Source organism: Triplophysa rosa, linkage group LG9 (assembly GCF_024868665.1).
Source record: "Triplophysa rosa linkage group LG9, Trosa_1v2, whole genome shotgun sequence".
Taxonomy (NCBI): Eukaryota; Metazoa; Chordata; class Actinopteri; order Cypriniformes; family Nemacheilidae; genus Triplophysa; species Triplophysa rosa.
In genome coordinates this window covers 22,996,211-23,010,726 of record NC_079898.1, presented here as the reverse complement: position 1 = coordinate 23,010,726, position 14,516 = coordinate 22,996,211, and the positions used below count along the sequence as shown (strand labels likewise).

Genomic DNA, 14,516 nt, shown 5'->3' with positions numbered 1-14,516 from the left:
CTACACCCCCGGCTTATGCATATTCATTTAGTGGCTCTCCTGTTTTTGCCAAGTGGTTGATGTCCTTAGGGCAACATCATGTTGACCCTGGGGCAACATTTAAATCAACCAATCAGATTTCAGAAATAAGTTTACAGTTTGTTTTAAATGTAATCTTCCAACCAGGATTAGGTGCTTCTAGACCATTGTTTTTCACTTATCATTTCCCTCTGTTATGGTTAGGGTTGGGGTCTGGTGTGGGTTTAGGTTTTATTTATCAAAAATGTTGTCCTTAGGTCAACAAAATATGTTGCACTGAGGACATCAACCACTTGGCAAAATCAGGTTGAGCTTCATTTAGTCGTACGAAAGCTGTCGGTATCTGGAGCGTACAGTTGCGCAATCAGATGAATATGCTGCATATTCACTACTCTTAATATATTATAATAAGAATTGGTTAATTCGCATCATCTTTCGCAATGGTTGTGCGTAATTACCGCCGCGCCCTCTCCAAAGCAGACGGCCAAACAAAGCGCTTCAAGTGGAATTTAAAGGATGTCATTATACACGACGGGGCCTGTCAGCAGACCTCAAGTCCTGAGGCCTCATTTATAAAACGTGCGCAAAAAATCAAGGCAACGGTCATATTTATAAAAACAGTCTTTGACGTGGAAAAGTGCAGCGCCACGTCAGGGTCTGAGCAGACGTACGCACTTTTGCTTGTCCGAGTGCTGCGGGTTTTTGGAAATATAAGCCATTCGTATCGGATTTGGAGGTTGACATGTGCTCGTTCATATATTAATGACAATAATTAGACATCGTTAAAAGGCGGAGATCTGAAACTGTTCAGCTGCGCGCAATTTCAAGATCGTTTGTGATTTATAGATTTCACATCTGACAGAGAGGCCTACACGCATTTTCTATGAATAACACGTAGACCTACGCACTTTGCGAAATGACAAATTTAGGACGGTTTCTACGCAGCGTTTTATAAAAGAGGCCCCTGAACTCATAACTCATCGTTCACCTGTCAGCGCATAATGAAAATGTACTGTTTATGAGTTCATCCGATGTATTGCAAAGAAAATTCATTTCTGTAATGCATATATTGAAGGCAAAATTACTGGCTATCATTAAAATAGATTAAGATGAGTAAAATTCCTCAAGTCAGCGATTGCAACGAAAAGGTTCGCGCCCCGGAGAACACAGTAGACTGAATGCGTCTGTCAAATGCATGAATATTATTGTGAAATAGTTTTTTAAGGATACAAGTAGAAAGTAAAAATCCCAATGTCAGTTTTGTTTTACCACACCTTTGAGTAGACTACTCACAACACTTTTAGGCTATAAGTTCGGGAGATGCTCGATCAGATTTTCTTCAATGAAAAGGGTTTGATTTCGAAAGCCAGTGCGCGACCTGATTGTTCATTGGCTATATACTAGAGCTGAAGAAGTATTATTTTGAAATCAATCGTTTTCATAGTCAACGTCAGTCTGTGAGGTGAGTATTGTGATTTTCGTATAATTTTTGCGGATGCGTCTGTCTAAAATTACCTGGTGAACTGTCGCCCCCTACTGATCACATGCAGAGTTGCTCATCAAACAACTTCAGAAACACTTTATTTTAAGGGGCACTCGTGTGTCTTCATAGAAGATCAATTATATTTCGGTTTATAGAGCATGATACTTCCGGTGAAACTAAACAAAAAATCTGAATGTTTCTTTGTTGGTTTGTTTTTTTGCTTTGTCAGAGTTTGCATATGAATGCCTTAATAAGAACAGATGAATTGATTTTCTTTTACCTAGAGCTGAATGTATTTGCCTGGCTGCAGCAAGACATGAATGTCTCATGTACATCCTGCTATATATAATATCAAACCGAACACAACTTAGCTTGAGGTAATAGAGCAACATATCAAATTTTTGTTTGTCACACAGCAGCTTGGTTTATAGACTTGTCTAAAGGACTATAATATACACTACCGGTCAAAAGTTTTTGGACACCTCAATGAAACGTTTCTCATTGTCTTAAAAAGGTTTTCATCTGAAGGTGTATGCTTAAATGTCTGAAATTAATTTTATAGACAAATATAATTGTGCAAATATAAACTTTTTTCATTATAAACTAATACAATTTCATTTAATTAAAATGACTTTGAAATGGATGACTTTGACTAAATAATGAATAAAGAGCGTTCTGTAAAACCACAGAATAGATGGGAACTCTAATACTGTATTAAGCTGCTTGAGAAAATGGCAAGAGAACATTTCTGCAAATTTTAGACTACATTGAAGATGATAAATTATGACAAGTTTTGTTTTGTTTGAATGGAAACATAATCCTCATGGTTCCCTTTGTGTTATTCTACAGTTTTGATGAGCTTACTTTTTTCTAAAATGTAAAAAAACATGCGTAATAAGTCGGCGAGTAAGTGTCCAAAAACTTTTGACCTGTAGTGTACTTTGATGTAGTTTCCCAGCAACTTTAAATGATAAAAAACGTACAGTTTCACTGTTTTTGTCCTCAAGAGAAAACCATGAAAGTGATGTTGACAGACGTTTAATTTCCAGCAGCGCTGTTTCTTAAAGTTTCACAGGCACACAGAGGAAGCTGTCGTGAGGACACTGAGTGTCTAAAACAGTTGCTTTATTGTATAAAAAGGACACCGAGAGCGTCCGTTGGACAGCAGCAGGCTGAAGGGATTGTACTGAAGGCATGCAGCACGACGAGCGGTTCGGGATGCCGTTGGTTTAAGGCACTAATACTGTTCATATTCTGACACAGCCGAATCTCTGCAGAAATGTTTACAGTGTACCTGTCAGGAAACGGCCAACCAATCCAAGTTTTCCTTCTCTGTTTTAACTCTTCAGGTGTAAAATCTGGCCATTCACAGTGATTATTCCTCATTATAAATGCAACTAGGGCAATAAATACAGTACACTCTTATCAATGAAGCTATGATTTTGAGGCACGTCATTTCATAGAATAACAGTTTGAGAAAACCAGCCCTGGGCTCAGAACGTTATGAACCGTAATGGCCATCGTACTTGGCAATAAATTAACAGCAAAGACAGGTGAGATAATGCGTCTAATGATGCCGGTGTGTGTTTGAAGAGAGATGATCGCATGGTGAAACCGAGCCATACACGTGAAAGATGAACCGTTACATGTCGAGAACGCCAGCGTATGCGTGTGATTTCGGGGTAATGATACTATGCTAGTATGTACATGTGCTATAATGAATGAGTATTACTTTAAGAGTAACATTCAGGTCTGTCTGGACTCCTGTGACGTACGTCACGCGGTCTTCAGAGTAGTCTGCACACGGATTGGTGCATGAAGAGTTGCAGCCAATCAGGGAGAAGAACAAATCACTGAGGTCACAACCTTTTCCCTAAATGGACTGTCTCTTCAATTACCTCACAGTTGGTTAAACATGAGCACACACACACACAAACACACACAGGATTATGTTTTGCGTTACGGACAGTCCTTCTAGAGTCGCGCCACAAGAACATCATGTCACGGCGGACAAACTTCATTGCTTCTTCTTGTTTTTTTGAACAGTTCTCCTGACGTCCATACAGTAGTCAATCGTCCCAAGCAAATCCTATGTGAGCAGTGTTAAGTGTCTATGTATGTGTGGCCACGTGTGGAGGTCAGTTTAAAAGTCTATGTCCCATCCTGAGTTATCATCAGGCGGTGGGTCTTCGTTGTCCTCTGGAAAGCTGTCAAAGTTACTGGTGTCCGTGGATGACGTTACCTGCATGACACACCAGCAGTTAGTGTGTTAAAGGGTTTTTCTGTGTAAATTCTACGACACAACACATATCCACGTGTGGAACGTTTGTCTAACAGATTAAAATCTGTATAACATGAGTATTTACATTAGATACTTACATTAGGAATGATGGGGGGCATCAATGTCCCTTTCCTCAATCCATCCCAGTTGAACCCTTCAAACCATCTGCACACACATTTTTTGACATGGAATGATTCATAAAGCTATACGAGTGTCTTTATAAAGGTCATTGTTTTTAAGGTGATGTAAACAATTCCAATTTTTAACCATTAGACCACTTTCATCTCTTCAACTCAATAAGACATGTCAGCAAACCTGAAGGTGTAAAATAATCGAGAGTTTTTCTGATAGGCTAAAGCAGTGGGCCGCTCCAGACTTTTATTTAATTTGTTGCTGTTTATGGCATTTAATGTGTGGTGTTACAAAGAAATATCACTTGCAGCACCTTTATGGCACATCTCGAACTCACTTGTGCTTTTGAATATCTTTGACACCATTCTTCAAGTTTCCAAGTCTTTCAGAGGGAGCGTCTCTGAGAACAAAGAAAAGATAGAAATCATTGTGGGTACGAGTGGATAAGAGACAAATGTGCGCTATATATTTCTGACGTTTTGATGGTCATACCTGCATAGCTTTTTGATGAGATTGGCAGCATTTTTGGTAATCTTTTTTGGGAACTCTATCATGTCGATGCCTCTGAGAATTATGTTGTATGTTTTCATTGGATCAGGGCCTGAGAAAGGGGGACTGAGAAACAGAAATAAAAAGCTTGTTTTTGCATTGCTGGTATACACAATCATTTGTCATTTTTCGTAGACGTGCACCCCTCCGTCTTACCTGCCGGTCAGTAGCTCGTACATGAGGATCCCGAGCGACCAATAATCTGCTGATATGTCGTGTCCTTTGTTCAGGATGATCTCTGGGGCCACGTACTCTGGCGTGCCGCAGAACGTCCACGTCTTCTTGCCAAAACCGATCTTCTTAGCAAAGCCAAAATCCACCTTGAACAGATTTACGCAAGAAGGAAGTTAGTTTCTGTCACACCTCTTTGATACAAGGAGGCAAACTTAGACCTGCTCTAGTTTTAAGAGTTCATTCAGACCCTTTTCTCACCAGTTTGGCATAACCTCTGTGGTCCAGTATCAGGTTCTCAGGTTTGAGGTCTCGGTATATGATGCCTTTGGAATGCAGGTAAGCGAACGCCTCCACCACACAAGCCGTGTAAAACCGCGTTGTTGAATCATCAAAGTTGCCCCTGTGATTATAAAAAGGTTGTGAAATTCTATTCCAGTCGAATATATATCAATCATGACAAAATGAGAAAACATACTAATAAAGAGTTAACAGATTTTTATTATTGTAATATCGCACCGGTCTCTGAGGATGGTCCACAACTCTCCACCCAAACACGCTTCCATCAGCATGTAGAGGTATTTACTGTCTTTAAAAGTCCTATAGAGTCTACAAAAACAAGAGGAAAACATTTTCGAATGCTGATAATACAGCAGCTACTGTAGCTTTAGGAGCATAAAATAACATTCTATAAAAGAGTAGAAGTTCACAACATAAACAGAAACACTTGACGTAAACCAATGAGCATCTGTTGCAGTTTAACAAAGTGCCTGGCGCTGGCGGGACAGTACCTGACAATGAAATCTGAATGTGCCTCCTGCATGATGAGCTTCTCAGAGCGGATGTGCTCCTGCTGTCTCGTGTCTACGATGTGACGCTTCTTCAGGATCTTCATGGCAAACGTCTTCATCTCATCACTCTTGAGCTGCACCTGAAAACAACATTTTTGAGCTTTTAGCTTATTTACATATTAAAGAAGTGTTACTGGTAACAATGAATTTTAATTGACAATTAATTACTTAATTAAAAAGTTAATTTTATTAAGTATACTTAAGCACAGGTCAAGTACACTTTTAAGTACATGTATAGCTTATGTCGTAAATATACGAATGTATCAATGTACTAGTAGTATAACTTGTGTTTAAGTGAACTTAACATAATTCTTATAGCTTTTTTTAGATATGATTTTTTCACTTTAATACTATGTTCCTATTTAGGTATACATTTTTATAAAGTATACTTAGGTGTAATTTCATACCTAGTAGTACATATATACATATACGTATATTTCTGAATAGTGCATACAATTTAGAATGAAAGCATACTTATTTTTAGGCATGCTAATAGCACACTTGAAAAAAGCCTTTTTTATAACAGAGTAATAATAATAAAAACAAAGACACTTATTTATATAACAAAAATAAATATATATATTTAAAACTAAAATTTCATTTTACCAGTTCAACACGTCCAAATCCTCCAACTCCAAGAGTGTCAATGATGTTGAAGTCAGAGAGGTTTAGGTTGGAGAAGAAGGCATTCTCTGCCTCATATCTAAAGTTTAAAACAGCAGAAAAACAGTAAAGGTTCAACTAAAGAACACATGGACGTTCTTTCCTTTTTCTTCATGTGGGATATTAACTAAATCTGAAATTCTTCCCAAAAAACTCCCCAGGAAAACTCTACAGCGATATGAAACAAGTGATATATGGCCTTCAAAAAAACCCTGTCCGCTACTGGCATCAAGTGCTTTTTAAGCAAGTGAACACTGCTTTTAGCTTCTCTTTCATTGCTTTTACTCTTCAGATTGTGAGCCAGAGATAAATCTGTCATAAAATATATCATAAATCATCAGGAGAGGTTAAGACACATAAAACCTGATACTATTCCAAATAAAACATTGCTTAGTGTTTGTTTGCAAACTCAAGCTTGTTCTAGTGACCAGTGAACACAGCCGTGTATTGTCCTCCACTTAGAACCCATAGAAGGGCCCACAAGGCAGAACCGCCAATCAGATTCCTTGAAAATAACTCACTTGAGTGAGTTTATCTTGTTGGCTTGGCAAAAATTGCTTCCCAGTGTCAGAGGTTAGGATTTTCCATACACACTACCAGGTGTCCCAAAGAACAGCACAAACACATCAGTTATTAGCCAGTCCCTTTCACATAATAAGTTGCTTGGCTAACCAATAGAGGAGAAAATCTTTTCTGGGTCAGAAATGTGAACGCGGGCTGTTAAACGCTGGAACGATCTGCAGCAAATAAAGCAAAGCAGAATTCACAAGAGTAACACTGAGTGCACACTGGGAGGGAGGCATGGACACAAGTCAAAACAGCTGACCGTACTGACCCAAAGAAATTAAGTTCTTAGCTGAAATGAAAAGACGAAATGTACGGTCTGGATTAGGAGAGAGAACAGCAGGATACCTGGATAACAATAATGTGAATTGTACATAAAGATAAATTGATAATATTCCATGAAGGAATATTAAACGAGTTTGTATTTGATGGCTGCAGGGATCTGAAATTACCTTCCAGCTTGTTTTTTGCTTTCCTGGTCAACTGATATTATGTCCCCAGGAGTCAACAAAGTAATTGGTTTATAAATTGCTTTGATTAGAAAATAAACCCTGGAGCCCCCGCTGACTGTGTCTGACACTGCCCCAGGCTTACATTCCCACGTTTCATTATTTATAAAAAGAAGCCTCTGCTAATACACGAAAGTGAATTTAACTGACCACAAGGTGGCACTACAGACCTTTGTACTGTAAAAACAAAACCAAATAGTTGAACATTGACTTTTCTGTTAATGTTAAAAAAGGAAAGAAGATTAAAAATGCATATTGCTTTCCTCGAGTGAACATACAAGGTCATGGATTTGTATTCCATGAAATGTACATACTGCTAAAATGTGTAGACTGAATGCACTTTATGTTGTTTTAGATAAACATTTCAGCAAATTGCATAAATGAAAATGTCTCAACAATCTCTTTTTGCTGAAACAGAGCTGTTGTGATCAAGACTGTGAGAATTCTGGCAGTCATTGTGCTACCTTCATGTCAGGATGCTGCCATCCTACCGCTGAGATCTGAAGAATAACATCATAGCTGTTTAATATGTCAAATATTCAATATTCACGGGCTCTTTATATCCTCTTCCTTAAACTGTAAATTTAATAAGCATCTATTATAAAGCGCGATTTAACATCCTGGTGCTCTTCGTTTAGGGTTCACACTCGTACTCTTCTGGGCAAACTTGATTGAACTAACTTTGATTATTTTCACTGTAATTAATGTTATATGTTATGTTCAAGAATACTTTTTTAACATTTTTGGATTTGTAGGATTTTTATGGTTAAATGTAGTATTTATTAATTAAGGTCCAATGTGTAATTTATTGGAGGATCTATTAACAGAAATGCAATATAATATACAGTACATAACTGTGTCTTCAGAGGTGTATAAAGACCTTACATAATGAAGCCTTATGTTTTTATTACCTTAGAATGAGCTATTTCATATACCGTGGGTCCCCTTGCATGGAATTCACCGTGTTGTTTCTACAGAGCGCGTTTAGTAAATAGGTTATCTCCTTCGGCAAAGAAGCGTAAACGTGATGACATCTTAGTCCTGTGTCAGCCACCGTAGTGATCCGAAAGGGAGGGGTGGAGTGAGCCATTGGTTGCTATTCGCAACCTCACCGGTTGCTAGATGCCGCTAAATTTCATACACTGGACCTTTAATAAATTACTTACAGTAAATAATTATGATTTTTTTTTTTCAAAATGCCCCAATAAGTTGTTTAGCCGCTTTAGGCATATATATATATATTAAGAATATACATTATAGAATAGAACAGAATATAGAAATACCATACATTGCTTTGGCGTTTGATGGCAAGTTCAAATAAAAATAAAATATTTCCAAAAAAAGCAACATTATGTGAATAAAGTTGTCAAGTATAATCTTATAACAGACCCTATACTAGAATAGAATAATCAAGGAAAACTCCTAACATAGTAAACTGTAGCACTGAGATGTGTGTCTGTAGCGCTCTGTATGTGTCAGTGAGGCAGCTGGAGGTTCAGGTTTGTAGTTTAGATCACAGAGGAAGCAGAGCAGGAGTTGACAACTGCAGATGTGTCTTAATAAGCTTTAATCTGTGACAGTCGCACGCTAGCTTTCTATTATTTATCAGCGCTGATTTACATTGCAAATCAACAGATAGTAGGAAAATCCCTCGTTCTGTCTGTGCATGTCTGTTATTCTCCCTATGAATTCTCGCCGTGATAAGGTTTCATATTTCTCAAAGCGGATTATTTTCTCATCGCCAATCAATGATAACATCTCTCTCTCTTATCGCGTTTCTTCTGATTATAAACAGTTGCCGGCTGCCCTTACATAACATGTCCTCTGTATATGGTTCTATAGAGCTAGAGTTAAAGTACAGTACATCTTTTCCTGTAAGGGGAAAAATTGGCTGACGTCACCAAAAATTGCTGCGACAAAACTAACTTATAGTGATCAGTTAAAAATAGATTAAGAATAGTATGAGACAACATTAAAAATATTGATTCGTGCAGAAAGTCAGAACAGATTTTACTCACTTTGCATTGGCTTCAGCATCCTCACTGGTTTTATTCGACACGTCCTCCAAACCTCCAATCAGGTGTTTATATGAGCTGCAAAGAAATATTTACAACATTTTTATATATTTAATTTATTTAATTTATTATATTGACTGATTTTTAATTAAAAGTAGGCCTACGTTTTATATTACCAACATGTTTATGGACTGCACACTACTTTTAAAAGGACCTTATTTTTCACTGTAAAAATCCTGTAAAAAATCTGAACGTTTCTGGCAACTGGGGCATTAGTAATATTCCGTAAAATAATTTTTGTAAAAATGTTTTTCTCAAAAATAGCCCGTATTTTCTGCCAGCTGCGACACCAGAAATATACTGTAAAAATAATATTTTTTCCTGTAAAAAATTACATGTCTTTCTTGTAAATTTGCAGTCTTTTTATGTAATTTGATGGTTTTTGACCTTTTGACCGTATTTCAAAAATATGTGAAAAATCTAAATCTATAAAACAGTAAAATTACTTAAATTACATTTACATTTGTTTTGGACAAATAATAAACTATGGTGAAACTTTTAGTACAAAATGAAATAACTCATAAAAATGAAATGATGGTTTCTTTAAGACTAAAAGAAGCCTTTACAGTCTCGCTGGTCACATGTCTGTCTCATATATACTGACTTTTACATCTGCGCAGATAAGCACCTTCATACCCACAGATTCACAACTACAAAATAAAAACATTATAAAAACTGCAAATTCAATGCAACAGAGAACCTTAAGTGGAATATCTCTGCAGGTGTGATATGTACTCACTCTCTGTCAATCACAAGACAGGTGACAGTCTCTGATGCGATGAAGTTTGCCGTTCTGATTTCCTCACTAATGAAAAAGATACAATACAATATTGTGATACAGTGCGAATAATATGTGTGTACATCCAGAAGCATAACTGGACAGACAGACAGATATAGAAGTCATAAAAGTTGCATGAATGACCATTAAAAACGGAGAAAAATGCAATTTTAAAAAGAGTAAAAAAAACAGGGCTAAGAAATATTATTATATTCAAACCTAATAAACTATGAGCGATTTACTTGTGCCTCAAAGTTTCTTCATTCTCTTCTTCCTCACTGTCGCCCCAGTCACAGTCATCAGAGTCTGAATCCCAATCTGACCTCATGATGCTCTGCACGTGTTCACTCGCTATCTGACCTAACTTTACATACTGTACACTAGTAGCCTACCGTACAGTAAAATCTCACCAAGACTACAACAATCACTCTGTGACATCCGTCCCACCACTGAAAGATCTGATCAGAGAAAGAACTCGCACACATCGACTGTCCAAAGGCAAAGACATTAAATGCACAAGTACGCCGCCGTCTGCACCCGTGTCCAACAGCAAATAGTGCAGGACACCACACACACACACACACACACACACACACACACACGCATGCGTGGTGATGGATCCATTTCCAGCTTAGCACATGTGCAAGCAGAGGTGAGAATTCTTCACAACACAGCGGATCTAAAGCTGTCACAGCACAAATACACAATAACACTACAGCCAAAGGTCACAGCTGCTTCACAACAGAGAAGACAAGAAGAAAGGCGAGGAAAAGAAGACGAGAAAAGGTCATGGGTTCAATGCAAAATGAGTTCAATGTTAAAGCTTCAGACAAATGAATAAACTGCAATGTGTGTCTTTACTAAAACACGCCCACTTGCTTAAGAAATTACAGCACAAAAAGGAAACCAATATAGCTGCCAAACATTTGTCCCTGATCCGATCATTGTCAAATGCTTTTAAATACACATACATACATACACGTATGAAATTAATCCTGGGATCAAGAGATTCTTTTATCAAGTTCTGGTCGGTAATGATCTCCACGTGACACACATACGCACACAGTATCAGGGCACTGTCTCTGCTCCTATACGAAAGTGTTTAATTGGTCTCTGAGGAATGGTGCAAGGAACCCGAGTGACCGTGTAAAATGTTCTGATCTTCAGAACCGTGGCCCATATTTTACCTCAGATCACACCCTCACAGCTCCAGAAGAAGACTGTCGAGCAGGACACCTGATACACCAGAGCATATCAACACACTATCAGGATCACTGTTTCCCGGTAACACAACTCAACGCAGGATTATAATCGGGGTAAACAGTCCCCATACACCAGAATAGAATAGAATAGAAATATAGAATTAAGCAAAGCAGAATAGCCTTTATATAGGAAAATATAACAGAATTCAGATCTATATAATAATAGAATAGCATGGAATACCGTTTTACATAGGCCTAGGATTTATTTTTAGTCATTTTGAAACAGAAATGATCTCATTACAATAGATGCTATTTGTGATGGATTTCTCATATAGAATAGAATTATGCAACAACTGAGGGCAGTTGTGGCCTAATGGTTAGAGAGTTGGACTCGTGACCAGAAGGTTGCCGGTTCGATTCCCAGGGCCGGCGGGTAACAACTGAGGTGCCCTTGAGCAAGGCACCTGACCCCTACTTGCTCCCCGGGCGCTGCAGTGATAGCTGCCCACTGCTCCGGGGGTACGTGTGTTCACTACTCTCTGGATGGGTTAAATGCAGAGGTCACATTTCGTTGCCTTGTACCTTCGTACATGTGCAATGACAATAAAAATTGAATCTAAATCTAAATCTAAAAAAAAAAATAAAGTACATCACCAACCTCAACGTTATTTCTAATATCTCTGTAAGCTAACTAGCTTTCATTAAGAAAACCATATGTGTTTTCTGTGTCTTAAAGATTATAGGAACAGATGAACTTTGAGTTTGGGGCTGTAAAAACAAACTTGCTTCGTCCAAATAAAACACAGGTGTAACTGAAATCTGGATCATGGATTCACATGTTCAGCACTTTATCTGAACTGATAAAGATCAATGAATTAAAGGTATCCTAGAAAACACTTACTTTGTTTAGAGTAAGAATGAATATGCTTTAAAGTTCATTTTAACATTTTGTTTTTGCTCCCCTCATAGAAAGTGAGACTAATCTTTTTTAGATGGTTTGCATCTATCAGGTGATCCGGTGGATTTGTTACAAAAACTATTTTAATTGTGTAAACATGTTTATGTTAATATAAATGTTATAAATTCATGGCCATGCCTCACTAAATAAAAAGCAATGCTTTTAAAGAAGAATGAGATGTCAGTGTTTGCTTTGAAAGTGCAAACACCAAACTGTGTGTCACGACTTTTTTAAATTCCAAGAGCGCTTCTTCTCAGCTGCCACAAGATGGCAGCACGTCCTTTAAAAGCTTAGAGACCTACAGAACATACCTCCAAACATTCCTGTGTATTTTAGGTTTTGCATTAATTTCAATTCGTTTTATGCATTTTATTTGTAAACGAGCAGGAAGGTAAGGGATCATAACAGTAGTATAGTAGAAAGCAATCTCACCCTTGTAGCGCCTTTTCCCCGAACGAGTCACCTTTCCCCAGAGCACGCAGGTAGACGGGTTCCTGACCAGGACAGTCCTCACGAGTCAATGTCACCTGAATGCAGACAGCATGGACATTAGTGTGATGTTAACATGGAGTCATCTTCATTTCATCACAACCTGCATTCATCTAAAAACTGACTTACTTTTCCTTTACTGATAATAAAGAAAGTGTCTCCTCGTGCCCCCTGTCTGATGATGTAGTCGCCGTCCTCATAGTGCGTCTGTGAGAGAGAGAGAGAGAGAGAGAGAGAACAACATGTAGAGATACAGATGAGGGAGAAGAAAATTAATACTCAGAATTCATGTTCAGCTGTGTCCCTGCTAAATCTAAACAGACTACATTTTGTAACCAGACCGTGTTATATTGGTCTACATGCAAAAACGAAAGAAAGTGTGGCCTGTAAAAACAGAAGATGAACACGTCGACGTGCAAACACAAAACCCAGCTGATGTAAACGTCTCGCTGGAGAGACAGCAACCCCCAGCTGACATCCAGCATCTCTCTGATCCCCAGCGTGCTAGCCGAGACCTCGACCTCCAGACGTGTCAGTCTGAAATCAGATATGACCAGCAGCACGGAAACTGAACCCCACCCACTCCGACACAAGCAAACACTCTGTTCCAACATCACCTCCAATCTGACCTCCAACAAAACACACACACACCTCCTGCAGTGTGAGATCTGGGGGAGGAGAGAGAGAGAGATGCTTGCGACGTCTCCTTTGGTTAGGGTTGGGAAAAGGAGCAGAGGTTAAACGGCCATGGGATGAATGTTTTTGTATTTTTTCTTCCGAGTCATTCCGAATAAAAGCCTTTCTCTTATATATTGAATAAGATTTACAGCAACCCCGAACGCAGCCCGAAATGTATGAATGTCAATGATTTACACAAATGTGACTGAGTCTGTGAACATTTTGAGCTAACAAGAATCAAAGTTTGCTATAAATAAATAAATGGATAAATGAATACATAAATAAAAAAATTGTCAAAAATATCCACCATTTTTGTAATACCACATTTATTTATTAATTCCTACATTTATTTTTACATTTCTACATTTATTTATGTCTGTGTCCGTATGTTAATAAGGTAGGCGGTCCTTCTCAGTGCAAAAGCCCTTGTGGTTTCGTGGTTTGATCGATTTAGGCAACCATAAACAACGCAAAAGAGGCATTTTGAGCTTATGTAATTCCTATGTGCAGTACTGTAGAAAGCACTGGGTGCTACTGAAACACAGTAACTTGATGTCAGGTGCAAACAATCTACCCTGCATTGAGAACGACCCTTATTAACATAGGGACACAGAAATAAATACATTAAGAAATGCAAAAATAAATGTAGAAATTCATAAATAAATGTAGAAATACAGAAATAAAAGTGGTATTACAAAAATGGTACAAAATTGATATTTTTGACAAATATATTTAATTAGGTATTCATTTATCCATTTATTTATTTATTTAATTATTTATGCATGTATTTATATATTTATTTATGCATTTCTGCATTTATGCATGCATTTTTTGTTCATTTCTGCATGTATTTATTTATTAATTAATTTATGCATGTATTTATTTCTGCACCTATGCATGTTTTTATTTATGCATTTATGCATGTATTTATTTATTTATTTCTACATTTCTACATGTATTTATTCATTTATACTTGAGTCATTTTTTGTCTTCCATATACTGTACGTATGATGTAATTTATTACATTGAAAAATAGTAAGATCCATAACGTGTCTAAACACTTTTTGTCTTCATTTTAATGTGTAGCATATGTTCTACAACTTAATGTTAGAAAA

At 37.6% G+C, this 14,516-nt stretch overlaps 1 protein-coding gene across 2 annotated transcripts in view; it reads right to left on the bottom strand.

Annotated features, from left to right (window-relative positions):
* Window positions 1–2,166: 2,166 nt before the first annotated feature.
* The window catches only part of prkg1a (protein kinase cGMP-dependent 1a), a 40,228-nt gene continuing 27,878 nt past the window's right edge, over window positions 2,167–14,516 (bottom strand). The window contains exons 6-18 of one of the 2 annotated variants that reach the window (XM_057342846.1): window positions 12,853–12,930; window positions 12,667–12,761; window positions 10,036–10,101; window positions 9,240–9,314; window positions 6,092–6,188; window positions 5,426–5,565; window positions 5,154–5,243; window positions 4,896–5,037; window positions 4,620–4,783; window positions 4,407–4,529; window positions 4,252–4,314; window positions 3,881–3,947; window positions 2,167–3,743 (exon numbers count right to left, since the gene is read on the bottom strand). In XM_057342846.1, the coding sequence (XP_057198829.1) occupies window positions 3,645–3,743; window positions 3,881–3,947; window positions 4,252–4,314; window positions 4,407–4,529; window positions 4,620–4,783; window positions 4,896–5,037; window positions 5,154–5,243; window positions 5,426–5,565; window positions 6,092–6,188; window positions 9,240–9,314; window positions 10,036–10,101; window positions 12,667–12,761; window positions 12,853–12,930 (1,299 nt within the window). In that variant the 3' untranslated portion in view covers window positions 2,167–3,644. The remainder of the gene's footprint in view (window positions 3,744–3,880; window positions 3,948–4,251; window positions 4,315–4,406; window positions 4,530–4,619; window positions 4,784–4,895; window positions 5,038–5,153; window positions 5,244–5,425; window positions 5,566–6,091; window positions 6,189–9,239; window positions 9,315–10,035; window positions 10,102–12,666; window positions 12,762–12,852; window positions 12,931–14,516) is intronic. The other variant, XM_057342845.1, reaches the window with a different exon arrangement.